Source organism: Glycine max, chromosome 3, assembly GCF_000004515.6.
Source record: "Glycine max cultivar Williams 82 chromosome 3, Glycine_max_v4.0, whole genome shotgun sequence".
In the NCBI taxonomy this organism is placed as follows: Eukaryota; Viridiplantae; Streptophyta; class Magnoliopsida; order Fabales; family Fabaceae; genus Glycine; species Glycine max.
In genome coordinates, this window is record NC_016090.4 from 44,748,376 (window position 1) to 44,766,398 (window position 18,023).

Consider the following 18,023-nt stretch of genomic DNA (forward strand, 5'->3'; position numbering starts at 1 on the left):
AACGATGCAACTTCTTAGAAGAAGAATCTCTTATATAATTTTGAATCTTCTGTTTGGGCTTGGACTAATTTTGGGTTTCCAGGGTGCATATTTCAAATTGAAAAAAAAAAAAAAACATAGGAGTATTTCTTAATCCAGCTTTGTGTAGACTGCAGTTGTGTTGGTCTGAAGACTTCTTGTTATGTTTGGACTTTGGAGTGTATATGTTCTTTGTTGTTATTATTCCATAATTTATTCCTGTCATATTGTCCTCAGTTCATCTATAATATATATATAATTCTATAATTTTATAGATTACCTCACTATTTTATTTCAATTCTCAACCTCCCACGTCAACTACACTGAAAAAAAAACAATTTTCTTTACTACATATACAATAAATTAAATTTCAAAAATAAAAAATGCAGACAGATAACCACGCCTAACATTTCTGTCTTTACGCTAATAATAAGAGAGATCTTCCTACTTAACCCTTGTTTACCCTTGTTATTTTTCACTTTCATAAGAGAACTTCTTAAAAATAAATAATTACTATTTGTTTAAATTTATGCGTTACCAAACATAAACTTAATCTGACTAACTAAATCATTCGTGATTGCAGAGTGATTACGCAAAATCAATTAAGTGCATGAACTCACGTCAACATCCGCGGCACCAGTCATGTTAGGAAATTTGTGTTATAATGGCATGGAATTGCATAAAGTTAGCCAATAATTGCACGAGCATATACAGTACCTGACATATAGCTATCGAGTAATCTATCATACTGGAAGAAATATGCTATGCAATCTTCACTACAAATGAAATTGGCATATACATTATTCGTTTAAGCTTCGGCAATCTTCATTTATATAAGCTGGTGTATCGTTGGGAAGTGAAAGTACGTCATAGTTATCTTCAGCACAACATCAGCATATGAATATTTGATAATTTCTGGTTTCAGATCCAACATTCAAGTAGTTCACATCAACAGCAACATCCCCAAGATCATCTACAGAGGGGAGGGGGAAGGTGAAAACACAAAAAAGTCAACCTTTCTGAACGAAAATTTCAAGCTAATAAATGTCAAGTTTCAGGAAAGCAGCAGTATAGAAAAGAAACAGAAATCCTAACCTTCATATATAGTCCTTGCAAAATTTACATAATCAGGTATTAGGTCTCTATATATGATCCCATCAGGACGAGCATCCAGCACTACCAGAACACCTGTGCAATTGATATTATTAAGACATTGATTAATTATCAAAGCCTAGATGGTCACTGGTAAAAATGGATTAGAATGAGTGAAGAGAATGTATTATTATTTATTAATGAAGAACCCAAATCCTGATCTTGCCCCAATGTGGTGCAACACCATGAATACGAAGAAAATACAGAAAAAATCCAGGCTTCCCCCAAATCACAATTTTGATCTCCAGGATGCGGCAATCTAGTTTCTCTCCTTTTTTATACAGCTCCTATCTTAACTAGTTATATAAGGTCTATCAGTCACTCAGCATCCAGTTTGAGTTCAAATAAACAGAAACAAAGAGATAAAAATCGGTGAACAGATGTTTTAGTAAGGTAGGACAGAAGATCTCTATGATATCGATGTCAATGTAGAGTATGGACTCAGAAGTAGACACGTTAAACATCCAAGTTATGCTGAAGTGTAATAAAGTTTTTGGGATAGTTAACTCTGGACCTAGCATCAAGCCTCCTTGACTAAGTGGTTGAGTTTGATCCTTATTAACCCCATTCTTCTGAATAATAGTTGAATTGAAGCATAAGTTCGGTGAATTTGTGCATTGTCCATGCTTTAAGCCCAAAGGGCATAAAGGGTGTTTTAGAGATGTAATAAGGACATTAATGAGCTTTCACCAAATAGTTTAAGCTTTTGGGAAAGGTTGTGATTTGTGATGGAACATAAAAGAACAGTTAATTGATTTCTAATGTGTCCTATACCATAGACTTGGGTTGTTATTTGGGTATAACAGTTATCACGGAAAACTTAAGGGAAGGGGTCTCAGAATCTTATCTGTGCAATGCAGTTAGGGTTAAGAGGGTATCAAGGACTCTGCAATGTGGTAATAGGACACGCTTCAAAGAGTCCAGTTTTCTTTTACACTAAAACATCAGGCTACATAAGATAACTACTCAATGAATTTAACACAGGAAAATATATATCCCAAATTATCAAGTGCCAGTGTGCCACAACATCTAATAATTTCAAAAGCCAAAAAGAACAAATCAATTTCAAAACATTGTTTGCCGCTGTACTTCAGGCTCATATACCTAATATATCACTCTAAGGGATAAGAAAGGTCCCAAATCACAACAATACATATGAAAAAACATTTGAACTTTATACAGATATGGTAATTTTAGTGAAGATACCTGGTGCCACCCAAGATTCACCAGAATCGCCAGGCATTGGAGCCAGCCAGAGAATATTTCTCAGATTCATTGAATCATCATATGTCACATTGGACCCTGAAAGAAAAGAAGAGCAAAGGATTGAGAAAAATTTAATAAATGTCTCCTTTCAAAAGTTGAGTATCAAAGGAAAAGACAAGCAAATATTTATATACATGTCATTCACAAGGAGGGTCATAAACTAAGCAACATCAAGTCATCAAGGTTCTCCCCTCTCTCTCCATCTCATATCTTCTTCCTCACCCACAAGCATGCACAAATAAAAATTATGAAGAACTCTCACAAGATTCAGACAACACAATAGTACAGAATTTCCAAACACAAAGCCTACAATAAACTGGAAGACTAAAAGAGAAGAAAGTAAGTTGAACTATACACAACCATTTATAGATGCAGTGATAATATGTACCTCTCTGACAAAAACCCATATTGTATGGGAACACTTGTTTATCATATGCTGGGTATTCCTTCGCATGGAATCTGCCAAATGTGAAATTGTTGCATTCTTAACTTTAACAAACTTAAACATTCTTAAAACGTGAATTATATCAAATCTATAACACAGAAAGTAAATCCCCTTTGGAACAAGAAACAAACATGGTAAAAGTGGACATACACGAGAACAAAGTATAAGAATCATTACTATTAACAACTGAACATACAAGATACCAAGTCTTCCAGAGTCTAGCGCTAGAAAAAGGTGACCGTGGAACAGATCAAACCGGTTCAAGGTAACATCCAACCCAACAGATGGACCTCGATCAACAATGAGTTCAAACAAGAACTGCAGATACAGGTTCAGTTCCTGCAACATTTGAGAGAGAAATACAACTTTTAAGTATTCTATCTATCAATTTCTTTCTCTCTCATGAGCTGAACAAACCTCACAAATGAAGCGTCTGCCATAGGGAGTTCTAGTGAGCTCACAGCGCTCATCCTTTGATCCTTCACAATCAGGTACCTATGTTATCACAAATTTCACAACACCACGCGTTCAGTGTTAGAATGGTAACTAACTGAAGAAAAAAAGTGAAAGAAACTGACCTGGATAATGGTTGGGTCAAGAAGGCGATGAATAGCGGCGGGGTCGCCGCCAGAATCGACGGCGAGACGGGCTAGCTCCAAAACGGGCTCCGGCGGCCACCAAATAAGCTTGTTCTTGTCTCTCCGAGTTGGGCTTGTGAGTTTGGGCCGGCCCAAGCCCAACTTCCGGTGACGAGGATGCACGGGAGAGAAAGGGACGAGGAATTTGAAGCATGACTTGAGGTCGCGCGCTACCTCGGGATTCACGGCTGAGGACTGAGGTTTGGAACCCAACAGAGACAATAAGTCAGAGGGAGTGGCTTTGGGGATAAGTGAAGATGATGGAGCGTAACGCTTCGAAAAAACCGGTAAGGGAGGCAAGGACGATGATGCCGTAAGAGAAAATGAGAGGAATAGTGCCAATCGGAATGAGACTGAAGGATGACTCATTCTAATTGTAGTTGACCCCGTAACATTGCTCTGTACAGTGCACAAATAATTAAATTTTCGCGTTATAATTGATATCGAAAAAGTTACTGTTGCATCGTAGATTCGTAGGTAATGTTCTCTCGTTCAGTGTTGCATGGGTTTTATATTACAGTATTTATTTATATATCGATATGCACTCTTACCTTCAGAGGCAAGTTAAATAAGGGAGCTAGCATTGTCGCACATGTTATTAGTTGCATACTAGTAAAAAGTTTATAGAGAATTTGACACTTGACACCACCAGCTCCTTCAATCTAGGGCTTCATTTCAAGTAATTTTGGTAAAGAGAATGGCAGGTTATGAAGATTAACCCATAACACTCCAACTTCAAAATAAAATTTTTAAATGATTATATTTGAAGTGTAATGATTACACACAATTCAAGAAATGTTGGTGTAATAAATTACAGACCAAATGAACTATAAACAAATTAAATTCTTAAAATTATATAAATTTAAACGAGCCTTCAACATGCAAGATATTCATAATTACTTTTCAGTTTAATGATTTCAAATCAAACTCAGTAAAGAAATGCTACGCTACAATTAAATTGAAAGAAGAACGACAGGTGATTTGCAAAGATGTTTCTTTTGGTTCATCTCTCTGATCGAATGATATAGAAACAAAAAGATTACAAATTTGCATGTACTCTGTTTGATTGTGTAATGGTAAACGCCAATCACAGTCCCTATGTAAAATTCGGGTAGGCAACCAATGACTAATAGTCAGAACCAATCACTGTATATGATTACATGGATGAACAGTCACTATTTCTTTTTCTTTTCGGACATTCTTAGTAAAACTTCCATCAACTTGTCTGCCTTCTGGGTACGTAGGCTCATAATAATTACAGGTCAGTTTTCTGTGGAGCTGTCAAAACGGGCCACCTCGATTCATGTGGATTGGTCCGTAACGGGTTGAGCTAAGAGTGGACTAGCCCAACTCGGCCCACTTTTGTGTGGGCTAACAAAATGTCAGCCCGACCTAGTCCATCACGGATTAGTGGGTTATGTGAGCTGACCAACTTTTCTGCTTTTTTTTTTGTAAAAAAAAATAAAATTATTCCAAATAACTTAAAATAAAATTCAATAAAAAAATCAAATTAAATCAAATTCAAACATTCAATATTAAAGTGATTGAAGTCTTCAAAATAAACATTCAATATTAAAGTGATTGAAGTCTTCAAAATAAACATTCAACATTAAGATAATTAAAATTTAAATATCATCAAAAATAAACTTTTAAACTATTGAAATTAAACATGAGTCATTCCTCTTCTTTTTCAACATCACCATTAACTTCATCTACAAAGACAAAAAAAAATAAACAATATCATTAATAAGTCAAATAAATAAAACAACACACATTATTGTTATGATTATTTTAAGAACAATTATTGTTATGCTTTTACCCATTACTTCATATTGATTATGTGAGTAAGAAATTATATAAATGTGAAATTTACTCACATTATTGTTATGATTATTTTAAGAACAATTATTATAATTATATGCTATAAAACTATACTTATATCTTTGATGATTTCAAAGTTAAGTTAATTATTTTATATTTTACTCTTTTTACTTATTTAAATATTATTAAATATGAAATATACAGGTTATAAGAAAATATATGATAAGTTACTTTAATAAATCATAATATTTGATATATTGTATTTTATGATGATAATCACATGAAAAGATTGATCATCAATATGTTTAATTTTAAAAGATATTCATAATACTTACAAATATCATTTATAATGAATTATTTATAATGAATTATAAAATAATAAAAAATTTATTTTATAAATATTTTATAATGCAAAAGTTTAATGAATTTAAATTTAAATAATTATAAATTTATATTTACTATTTTCTTTTTAATTTATACACATAAGGAACAAATCATGAAAATTTTCAATAGACTTAAACATGTTTGAAGATAATACCTGCTTAATTAAAAATATAATTATTTTTTTACTCAATTTTAATGTAATTATATTTAATATGATACTAAATATTTAGAAAAAGATAAATTTATTAATATATATATATATATATATATTAAATAATATTAAATACCAATAAAATATTAAGAAATTATATTTTTAAGAAATTAAGAAAGATGCAGGCTTTGCGTAGTTGCCTTGCAATTCAATTGAGCTTTACTATTGTTTGGACTTACTCTATTTATTGAGCTTTACTATTGTTTGGACTTACTCTATTTCTGAATGTGAATTGCCACTTGAGTTACTAGCTACAAAATAAAAGTTTAATTTCTTAACAATTATAAATTTATAATAATAATAATAATAATAAAATAATATATTATTTAAATTTGGTGGGTTGACGTGACCCACCAACCCACGGGTTGAGCCCACCTAACCCATGGGTTAAATGGGACGGGCTAAAAAATTGCCAGTACCTATTTTAAAAAAATTGAGCTCGACCCACCTCTAACCCGCACTGGACCGGGCTGGCCCACGGGCCGAAACCCAGTTGACAGCTCTAGTTTTCTGTGAATAGCTGTGGAACATTTCTGGACCGGTATACCATGAAAAAAAAAATCCTACCGAAACATGTCACCTGAAAGCCAGCATCATCCTCAAACTAAATTAAAGAAACATCAAACTAAATTAGAGAAACATTTATCATGCAGACGATCAAGGTTGGAGGAGCTTAGGAGCTCCAACAAGGGACACATAACTTAGTTCTTACTGCCAGATATGATATGATGCACTTACATTGACAAAGAGAAACGTATCCACAAAAGAGGAACTAGAATCCATCTACAATTTTGATACCAGCTCCCTTGTCCCAGTCATCTGGAGAAGCAACATCTGCCATAACCTTTTCCTGGCCACGCCAAAGAATCTGGGAACAGTTCCAGCATAGGTTAGGTCAGCAATGCATGTTCAAGAGCATAGAGACTGAAGAAGACACACTATATACATAAGTACTTACTCTGTCAATGACCCCAAATTCCTTTGCCCTTGTTGCATCCATATAATACGGTCTCTTCATCACATTAGCAACTGTTTCCTCTGACTAATAATTTAGACAAAAAGCAAATAACAGAAATATGAGATTTTACCTCATCTTTCCTAAATAAATATGATATCTAGTACCTGTGCATGATACTCACATTTCCCGTGTGTTTGGCAAGTAGTTTAACCAGATTGTCCCTGTTAATTATCACCTGAGGAAAAAATGTTCAGATTCACATTTAGCAGTTAATCTAATGATATAAATGAAAGTAAACCTGGAAAGAAGGAAAGAATGAATAATTTCTCCCAAGGGTACAGATGAATCTGTGACTAGGAATTTCATCAAGTGTTTGCATTTAAAATTTGTGAGTGAAGATAGAGTATTAGATCTCAAACTAGATACGCACTAAAAAACTCATTTAGAAGCTAATTATGGAGACTAGGTTTAGAAAGAAAGAAAATTTGTTAAGATCTTCAGCATGAATAGTATTCTAATGTAACTTTATCGACAAGAAAAAAGAAAAATAGTCAGGCAGCATTACATGCTGATTGCCAAACAATCATAACCATTTGGGGGGAGGGGGACCAAATTTGTTTGTCATTCCTAATGATGAAAAACACAATGAAGAACAACCAAAGTAGACTAACCTCCTTTGCACGAATAAGAACATCACTTGCAGGCATCAACCCAGAGGAAGGAATACGAGGCTGCTGAATCATGGCTGAAACCGAAATCAATAGAAAACTATTACAGCTGTAAGGAATTAAAGGAACAAAGCCACAAAGTTAAATCCAAATTGTACCTTTAGCATGTGGCATCATAAAGCGTTTACCAGGAGTCCCTGCTGAAAGTAGCAAACAGGCTTGACCTATAGCAGATCCAACAGCCACTGTGTGTATCTGCTCAGGACGCAAAAGCCAAATACATGACAAAAGATATGTTCAAATGTTAGTGAAGAGAAAAACACACAGCCCAGCAAGGAGAACAATTATGCGTAATTCTTAGAAGATAGATAATTATCCTGCTGTCCATCAGAATTGTTTAGAAATAAGTTGCTTAGATTAAATCAGAAACATAAATGCCATATGACGTGCCAACAAAACTTAAACTGTAGCACATCAAATAAACACATGCAATTAATTTTAAACAGAAACCCAAGGTAACCCACAATGTTGTCTCATCGTGTTACTACCATGAACCATCATCAATAGTAGTCAACAAGGCATGCAAGTAAATAATCATTCGAAGTGCATTCTTAGTGAAACGAAACAAACCTCGTTTTTCAACTGCATCATTGCATCATAAATGGCAAAACCTTCAGTCTCCATGCCTACCTGAATGCAAGAACTCAAAAGGCATGAGGATAACAAAGGACAAAGGCAGAGAGGCAGCTTAATTCATAGATTATCTTAAACTACAGATATAAAAAATGCAAAATAAAGTGACCACAGCAAATAAAAATTTTCATATAAACAGTAAGCCAGAAGCCAATTACCGTTTCACCATCATCTCGCGTAGTCCCAGTGGAATTTATGTAAATAAAAATCGGCTCTTTAGGATCCATATACTGCAAGTACATCAATTCTGCAACAACAAGCTCCGTGACAGCTGGCACCAACTGAGATTCAAAAACAGTCATAGCAGGTTGTACAAATTACAACAGCAAAGTATTAACTCTCACAAACAGCAGAATCGGCACGAAATGCAATAACACATAAAGCAATACACAATTGAACACTTACAGGCATGCCAATGTAAACAATTCTACCATGGAGAAGCAGCGAAGGCAGGTCAGGCGGTGGCCTTCTGGGTCGGTGTTCGTTGTATGAAACAGATCTTTCAACCTAATTCAACCACACAATGGATTGAGTTACCTCAAGAGATAAGCATGACTAGAGGAAATACAAATTACAAAGAGCATACACTCTATAACACACTTAGGAAGAAAAAAAACTAATAAAATAGAGCATCCAATCCCTTTCAGCACATGTTAAATTGAACAATACTAAGCACTGAAGCTGGGACACTAAATTCTAAATTTCAATTTGTAACAGCAAGTACAAAGTAGCATGCCAAGTTAGCAGAAAACCTAGGAGAAATCAAATACTGAGCCATAAGTGAGAAAAATATATAATTACTTGAGCGGGAGTGGCCATGAGTTTGGGGGAGTCGAAGATGTCGAGAAAAGGAGGGGTGTCGGAGTTTTTGGGAGTGTTGAGGAGCGTGTCGGGGGAAGAGGCAGCGATGGAAGCGAGCTTGGAGAGGAAGGGGTCTTTAGGGTTTAGAGGGGGCATTGGAATTTTGGCGGCATTAACGGAGCAAGAGGTTTTCAGATTTCTGCATTTGGTCCTCGTAGCTGTGGGAGATTGCGGAGTAATGGGCGTGGATGTGGGTACACGCAAATACGCAGCCATCATGCTCATGGCTTTCAACCAGAGACGGATGAGCAAATATCATGTGCCTAATCACTACTGTAATATATATATATATTATATTTTATTTGTTTAAATATCATTTTTATTTTTCGTGCAATATATTCCGTTTTTCATTTTGGCTTTTTTCCCCTTCAATTTCGTCCTTATAAAATTAATGACGTAATTAAAATTATTAGAACTCCAATTTAATAACTTACGCAATTGTTAAGGAGACATTTTTTTAGAGGCGCGGAGCAAGATTATTTCTTAGAATATCATATTCACATATTTATTATAAGTTTTATAAAAATATTTCCAAGAATAATTGATTTACATGGGTGTAAAATATACATGATTGTCTTGTTTTTTATTCTCATGAGAAGGGTTATATATTGAATTCACATGAAAATAAAAGTTATTTTCTTCAATAACTACGTATTCCAATTTCATTGTTTCACATTTCTTTTTTTAAGTAAATAAATTTTAATCTTTTTTCCTGAAATTACAATTGTCAAACAAACATAATACTCTTAAAAATGATTCCTAAATTTTCATTGTTCTCATAAACGAACACAATAAATTTTCATTGTTTCACATTTTTTTGTTTATGAGAATAATATTCTCAGACATAATGCTCCTGAAAAAATGATTCCTAAAAATGAAATTTCATATCTTAAAATAAATGCCCCTAAATTTGTTATGCAACATTTGTATTGAATTTAATTTTTGCCTAACCAAATTTAATTTCACGTTAAAAGTCAAAGTAACAAATAATTATTTCAATTTTTCACCATAATTTTGGAGGTTGAAGTAAAATATTGTAACTATCTAAGCATAATATAAGTCGTGTTGCTTTATAGAATTTTTGTTTTTGTTCATCTAAATATATTTACTTTTTCTTTTTAGTCCTTCTAAATAGACTTAAATAATTGTAAGGGTGGCAAACAAGGTTTCTATAAAATAATGTCAATAAAAGTTTTAATTGTTGTCAAAGATTGAATGTAGTTTCAACTTTCAAGATGTGAGATCAATAAGCATGAATCTTCGTGTGTTTATTTTTTGTTCCTTTTATATCCATTATAATTACTAACAGAGAGTAAAATGTGACAAAAATGCTTTTGATTTTAACAACAAATTTTGAAAAAATTAAATCTTTGGAATAATATGTTAGATTTGTCTTAAAACATATGATTTGCAAGGTTGCTTTGTCTTTCTGGTTAAACGAGTTTTCTAAAACAATTATCAAACAGATATTTAAAAACATAATTCAATTCCCTCATTTTGATATCAAAGCTCAACCCGTGAGAGCGAGCAATCCATCGTATTAGAGAAGAAAATTTATAGTTCAACATGACAAATGTAGAATAATAGCTCGCAACTTAAGGAACTTTGGTCACAAGGTCCCCAAACCTTTTTTGGAGGAGATTATTATTCTGGGCAAGACCAAATGTAGTAAGTGTTCCTTAAATCCGCATATAATCATCTTTGACGAGTTATAATAAATAGAGACTTTTAAGCCTTCGAATAATGAGAATGAATATCGTGTTCCATAGTCTAAAATGGACTTAGGAAAATGTAAACAAGATGCAGCTCAGTGTCAATGTAAAATACTTTATTACTTGTGCTCCTGTTTGTGACTCAATAAAACAAAGTGTTTTTTTTTTTTTTTTTTGCTACAAAACGGTTATGGAGATTTGAGACACTACACTATAGCTCACTTATGAAGAAACAATCAATGTCGAAAAGAAAAAATATAAACCTTTTGAAAAGACAATATGAGATGTTTAGAATGAATGATCATTAGAGTATTGATGAAATGTTTGGAGGTTTCGGAACTATCTTAATTGAGATTTATGAACTACAAAAAAGAGTTCACCACGGAGGAGATTAATATGAAACTCATACCACCTTCTCAATAAAGTAGGCATCAAATGTCATGCCCCATCTATGGAGATCGTGATATCACAGTATGAAGATTGATGAGCTACTTAGATTCCTTAAAATATGTTAAATCCAAGAATGATGTCAAGAAAAATACATCTATAAATCTCAAGACAGGAATTTAAGTGGAGTATTATTAAAGTTAGCAATCTTAAAAAAATCTTTTATCAATTAATCAAGAGTTAAAGAGAAAATTATCTTTTCTCCCATCTAAAATTTTCAGCAGAAATTTGCTTCCATGTTTTAATGCGGCGATGATCTGTCTTGATTTCCAATTTTCCACTCTAAAATGAAAAACTATATTTCCTCATGTAATACCAACGTCGTAGCCCAGCCCACCACAACATATCTGCATGATCCAATCACATGAATTGGGCTCTATGATTCCCCTGATCACATTCTTTGAAAAAAAAATCTAACCAAACCTGAGTTGTTGGGCCTCTCCAGTCTATTTATGCCTAAAAAAACTTTTGAAATAATATATCAAATTGATACATAAAAAAAATTAAGTTAGAGTAGTTTGTGACTTTGTGCCAAGTTGGTGTGATGACTTGAAAAAAGATGCCATTTGACTCATTTCACACGACTCTTTATAAGATATCACCATAAATTGGCATTAAACATTTCCAAAACAAATGATAAATTACACTTACACCCTCAAGGTTTAATTAAAATATTATCTAATCTTTTTTATACTTTACACAGATTTCTTATGGCTTTTTATACAATTATATAAATTAATTAATGTCAAAATAGTAAAACAAAATAATGTAGGCATAGTTTCACTAAACTTCATGAGATAGAAGTATAATTTGTCTAAAACATACACTCATTTGTCGCATGTCCTATCATGGTGAAAGACGCTACCATGCGACACATCATGTAGCTATTTTATATATGATAATTATATATTATGCTAATAAGTATTTTTATAAATATTTTTCCTATATTAATTAAAAACATAATATATTTTATTAAAAATAATAACGCACCTTGATATTATTAATAAAAACATTATTCATATATATATATATATATATATATATTACTAGTAATTAATGATAAATATGTTTTGTGTTAAAATTTATTACTCATATAACAAAAAGTGTGAATTAATATAATTATGCGTCAGTAGTTATTGCTAGTATTTACTTCAAGTACGTGTGTTATTTAACCTATATAATAATGTGAAGATACGTCATTATTTGCAATTAAATAAAATCCAAATTGTTGAGAAAGAAAATGAACTCAAATTGCATCACTAATTCATTCTTAAACTGTTTTGTAATGTGCAAAAAAAAAAATTGTAGAATTACAGTTTGTGAGTTTTAAAATTTGTGATAAAAAAATGTGTTAAAAATAAAGCTCAGAAAAACATTAAATGGTGTCATTTGAGAGCCCATGTTTTATAAAATTGTCCTGTATAAGCAATAAGTTAACATAAACAATACATTCTGTAAAAAAAAAAAATATACATGTCAACCAAGTCAAATAATATATATTGATAGTAACAAAATATATATATATATATATATATATTTTGTTACTGTCAATATATATTGCGTGACTCAATGTTATATGAGAGCCACATGAAGTACAGTTTTTGTTATTAGAATGTGACCATTTAATAGTTTAATCTAAGGAAGAAAAAAAGCACAACTCATGATGTCTTTGTAAGAAGTCAAAAATATAGTTTTTAGCAATTATTTTAAATAATATTCGTTTTTTGGTTAAAATGAATAAGCCATTTCCTAATTGGAAGTGCTACAAGAAAAGAAAAAAGGGAGATGTGTTATTCCTACTCCCGCATTCTGGTGATAAATGTATTGAAAGAATTCAAAATATCACTAGGGTTTTGATAGGAAGAGAAAAAAGAGAAAATAATAAATAAGATTAATGACATGATAAAAAATGAAAAAAAAAATAAAGACAAGCGTAAGCAGGTTATAACAATTGAGATGTTAGAAAACAAAAATTATTAATATTTTTTACATATTTCTACATTTTTTTACAACTTTTAGATTAATTTGTATTGTTAATTTTATTCTGCGATTGGGAATATACCTATTAATGCAACAGAGCATACGCAAGTAAAGAATTTATCATCTAATTCATCTTTTTAAATTGGGCATGTTGTTGTGAAGGTGTGAATGATATAATTTTTTTTTTAAAAAAAAAGAGTCCAAGAAAGCAAAATAAAACAAGTGTAGATTAAGCCTAACTATATGTCTGGTAACTTATATTTATGTAAAGTAAAACTTGGATTTATGTTATTACTCCCTCTTAGAGAGCTATGTATTATGTATGAGGATTGAGTAGCTACATAAATATATAGTACGTTCACGTATTTATGTAATAGAATTGAGACAACAAATCATAGATATACTTTGCTAATCAAAAGATGTATTTTTCTAAATTAATAAATGAAAACTAAGAAAGAATTTATTATTGTCAACTTTTGAAGAAAATGAATTCATGCTCTTTTTTTAATATTTAGAATCAGAAGAAGTACATTTGTTTTTTTACATAAATCATAAGGACAGCTAACAAGTAACAAGCCAATTTATAAGAACATAACTAAACTTTTTCTTTTTGTTATCCATAATTAAGAACATGACTAAATTATATCCAACTATGCATTGTTTTTGCATTCTCTCCAGTTTAGTCGAAAAAGAGCTTAAAGTTGTTTTTTGTCAAAGTAAAATTAATACTAAATTATTCTTTCATTTATGGACTTATATATATATATATAACGTGACGGATGGAAATTGCTCCATTTTCTGAAAGCATAAAAAAAAAGTTGTGGCCTAGTAGTTCCTACTAGTCTACAATTGAGCTTCACCTTTCCAACGCGTAAGAGTTCCAGAAAATGACTACCAATATCAATATGCGTTGGTTCTATGAATATGACGACCAAAGGCAAACATGATTTAAGTGTCTTTTTTTTAAGCCAGTTAAAATTAATTTTGATAGAATAGTGATGAAATTAAAGTATCACAGATTCTAATTGAAAACGTGTAACGTGACCGTATCAGATATTGATTATCAGTATAAAACAGACGAGACTTTAGTAGGGTCATCAAGTTCGGATACGTATTATTGTGGCTCAAGCTATTCACCTCATAAATTGATCTCTAACCATTGTTCTTTATTCAATTTCAGAGGTTTACAAATTGTGTTCCAAGCTTGGGAAATTAGAATGTCTTACAGTATTAAGTATATGAGTCAAAGAGAGAATTTCAACCCAACACATTTCGAACTTTAGACAAAGTAAAAAGGGAGATGATTCATAGAATAATTAGTGACCTTTAACCACTAGTAATTAAAGGCTCGTGATTATGACAAATTCTTTTTGAAGTTAATTGAAGTAGGAGAAATGTCACCAACAGATCTTTTCTATTAATTGAAAAAAAAATGTATTGTTAGCCTTCGTCATTATTGAAGTAGGAGTGGAAGATGTCTTCAGTTTCCCACACTGTTTATGACCATACCCGTACCGGTCATGTCACGTACTAGTATTCACCATATGTTATTGTTAGGTTGGTTTGGTGTCTGTGAATTGAGAAACTTATGCGAACAATAAATAATGAAAATTACTATACCAAAATATTGACCTTTCACATTAACAGTGCCAGGACTTTCACTAATTACTTTGGTCCCCCCAATCTCCATGAGGAATGGAATCTCGCGTCTTAATGATACTTATTATAAAATCTTCTACATGGAAAGGCTATCAAAATCTTACTGCATGCTTGGTATTTTTGAAAAAAAGATGATAATTTGTGGGGCCTGGGTGTATAACCCTAATGTTTTGGCAAAGGGACCACTCTTACCTTTAATTTGGACAATGTTAGAACATAGAATGTGATGGAACCCATCGTTAACAACCCAAAAATGTAAATGGTGGGGAATTTTAATTTTATATACATTATACTACAAAAAAAAAAAAAAACTCTCCCTGCCGGCATCTTGGCCTTTTGCAATTAATCTCATTAATCTATTCATTCACTCCACCTCCCAACTTTGTATCTTCCGTGTTTGTATTCTCATCAATCTTAAGAAAGACCTAACGTGTATAATAAAACACTAGCGTAACGAATAGTAATAATTCCATGAATCTCAGATAATGAAGACTAAAAGTTTGTAATTCGATTTTGAAATGAAAAATTTCACACGCCCAACAAAATCTCATACAACGCCGGTCCTCGTTAAAGTCAATTTACAACAACTCTATATAGGCAAGCGTGGAAAGTAATTAAAGCATTATGCTTTGGCTAGCGCGTACAGCAAAGAATTAACCATTAAATAAAATAATAAAACTTGATATAGTTGTTTTAGTGTTTCTGGTAAGGTTCTTCGATCAAAATTGAAATTTTAACTTAAAACCTACACTAAATACAAAGTACTGTGGTGTATAAGTTATAGTAATCTACCTAAAAATAAAAAGATTTGGCTCCTTTAGAACAAAAGATTTTGTTGCATACATATTCAGTTGATCAGAAAATCAACATTATAAGTGCACTTTATTTATTCTGAGTACACACCTCCTTATTTTAAAAAGCCAAAATAAGAAATAAAAAATAGAAAAAAAAAAACCAGTGGATAAGAAGGAAATAAAAAAAAAATGATGAATCACTGACATTGATTCAATAATTATTTATCGGCAACAGGACAATAATACATAAACATTCAATCTTGGTCATGTATACAACGAAACCCGAATATGAATTTTTTTTTTTAAAAAAAGGAGAATAATAATAAATATATAATTTAGCTCCTGCACCTGGTGATGGCACTGCAGCCACGGCTGTAAGGGTTGGCCTGAGCGCCAGGCTGGCAATTGTAGTAAGAGGCTCCGCGGCGAGAGCAGGGGACAGTGTTCCTCTGCAGCGCACCGTAGCTGATGTACTTGGTCGTGGCTAAGATGCGCCGGCTGATCTCGCTGTCCAGCTGGAACTCCTCTTCCATGGGCATGGAGGGTATCCATGTCATTTCCATGCCCAGCGCTCCCGCGTCCGCTGTCGGCGACGAAGACAGAAGAAGCAAGAGGGTGGCAGAAATCGCGAGGAAGAGCCACGTATACGAGTTTGCCATTGATGTTTGCTTGTTTGTTTGTGTTTGTTGAGATTGTTTTGTTCTTTCTTCTCTGTCTTTGAAAGAAGCTTGAGAGGTCACGATTACAATGCCTCTCCTCTCTCTTTCTCTGTTCCTTCTTGATTTGGTTTTGCAGAATAACGGCACCATTATTTGCAACCAAGTTTTAAAAGACCCCTGCGTTACACAATGACACTCCATTACCCTTTATTTACATTCCTGCCATTCCCATATGAGAAATTAAATACAGTACTAGTATATTTGTAAATTTTCAAATTAATTGATGCTTATTGAAAGTTCATTCCATATTCCTTAAAAAAAAAATTATCAGTCCGTAATCTTTTTCGTAAATATTTATAAAAATTAACATGTTCATGATCGATTACACATTGTAATGATTAGAACTTATGAAACAACATTTCATATTCCTTTAATCCATCATGAACATGTTAATTTTTAATTTGATTAAAGGCATTAAATTATCAACTTAGTAACAAAAATATTAAAAATAAATTATACATGTTTCACCACTAGCTATTTATAGAAGAATAAATTAGTAACAAAAACAGATGACAAGAATTATGCAAAAATTTGGATACTTCAATCTCAATGGAAGATACCTTTCATAAAATGTTTGATTAGAGACATGGCCAGAGTGGGAGGAAGGCAAAGAATATACGAGTGGTGCATTACTGTTTAATTATAAACTGACACATATAAAACTATCTTAAAAATCATATAAAAAAATTATTTACTCCTACAATCAATAATGTAAAAAGTTTCAGACTAACATATATCCTTATTAAAACTCAGAGTTTTATACTTTTACCTAATCATTACCTTTATCTAAAAGTAAGTCTAAAGTCTTGCAATTATATTTGTAAAAACATCTGATAAAAAAGTTCCACTTACATATAAAGCACCACATGCGACATATAAAGCAGGTATTTCTAACCGCAACCATATTGTATGATGTATGTATTAGTTTTATATTCACCTGCTACTCCTACTGTTATTTTTCAAATGTTATGAAGTGTTCTCCTTTACATATATGATTTTTAAGAACGTCTATTTTTTAATGAATAACAGGCAAGGTTTTTCCTGGATGATGAAATATTGAAAACTTGTTCACTATAATTCAATGATGGATAACAGCTAAGTTTCTCACGCAAGGATTTAGATATATAAAAGTCAGAAAGCGAAGAGAATAACTAATTAGTAATTGAATAATATAAGTGTAGAGTTGAGGAGAAGGTGGGAACAGAGTCAAGTAAAAAAATACTAGACTTGGGATTAGCAGTGCATCTCATATTTTCTCATTTGCAGTTTCTTGTGCATGATTTTTTAATAATCTGAATTTTGAGATTTGCAATAAAGATAGTTAAAAATAATTGATAACTCGTGGATGTTGATTTATCATAAAATAGGTTTATTTTTTAAGTTAGCAACTAATCTACCGAAATGGAATAGATATTTTTTCGTATAGAAAGACTTGAGAAATTGATCCCAATTATGTGCTTGAAAAACAAAAATTATTTCTCAACCATATCATATCATTTTGGTCATAAAATAGTTTATCTATCTTCTTTTTTTACACAGAGTATTCAATCTTTTATTATCTCAATTTTTTAGTTTATTAATAAATTACAAGGTTAAA

General features: G+C 32.0%; 2 protein-coding genes and 1 non-coding gene across 7 annotated transcripts; all 3 read right to left on the bottom strand.

Annotated features, from left to right (window-relative positions):
• Positions 1-663: 663 nt before the first annotated feature.
• Positions 664-3,888, bottom strand: LOC100775790 (uncharacterized). The gene is made up of 7 exons (XM_026128043.2): positions 3,460-3,888; positions 3,299-3,376; positions 3,078-3,220; positions 2,825-2,895; positions 2,377-2,472; positions 1,114-1,206; positions 664-991 (listed from the first exon to the last, which is right to left on the bottom strand). Exons 1-7 carry the CDS (start codon positions 3,886-3,888, stop codon positions 909-911), a joined length of 993 nt encoding a protein of 330 aa, XP_025983828.1. The 3' UTR covers positions 664-908.
• An 11-nt stretch (positions 3,889-3,899) lies between these two features.
• Positions 3,900-9,387, bottom strand: LOC100809485 (ATP-dependent Clp protease proteolytic subunit-related protein 3, chloroplastic-like). Of its 5 annotated transcripts, XR_005890643.1 has the most exons (12): positions 9,056-9,374; positions 8,660-8,761; positions 8,413-8,535; positions 8,192-8,251; positions 7,720-7,816; positions 7,565-7,638; positions 7,075-7,128; positions 6,894-6,977; positions 6,674-6,803; positions 6,384-6,539; positions 6,150-6,186; positions 5,048-5,231 (listed from the first exon to the last, which is right to left on the bottom strand). It is a non-coding gene; the product is annotated as an ATP-dependent Clp protease proteolytic subunit-related protein 3, chloroplastic-like (transcript). The 5 variants fall into 5 exon arrangements; XR_005890644.1 differs by lacking the exons at positions 5,048-5,231; positions 6,150-6,186 and adding an exon at positions 4,512-4,956; NR_161167.1 differs by lacking the exon at positions 6,150-6,186 and having other exon boundaries at positions 5,030-5,231; positions 6,384-6,515; positions 9,056-9,387.
• Positions 9,388-15,913: 6,526 nt separating this feature from the next.
• On the bottom strand, positions 15,914-16,662 carry LOC100811422 (protein RALF-like 1). The gene has a single exon (XM_003521647.5). The coding sequence runs from the start codon at positions 16,565-16,567 to the stop codon at positions 16,043-16,045; it is 525 nt and encodes a 174-aa protein (XP_003521695.4). The 5' UTR covers positions 16,568-16,662; the 3' UTR covers positions 15,914-16,042.
• Between the last annotated feature and the right edge of the window lie 1,361 nt (positions 16,663-18,023).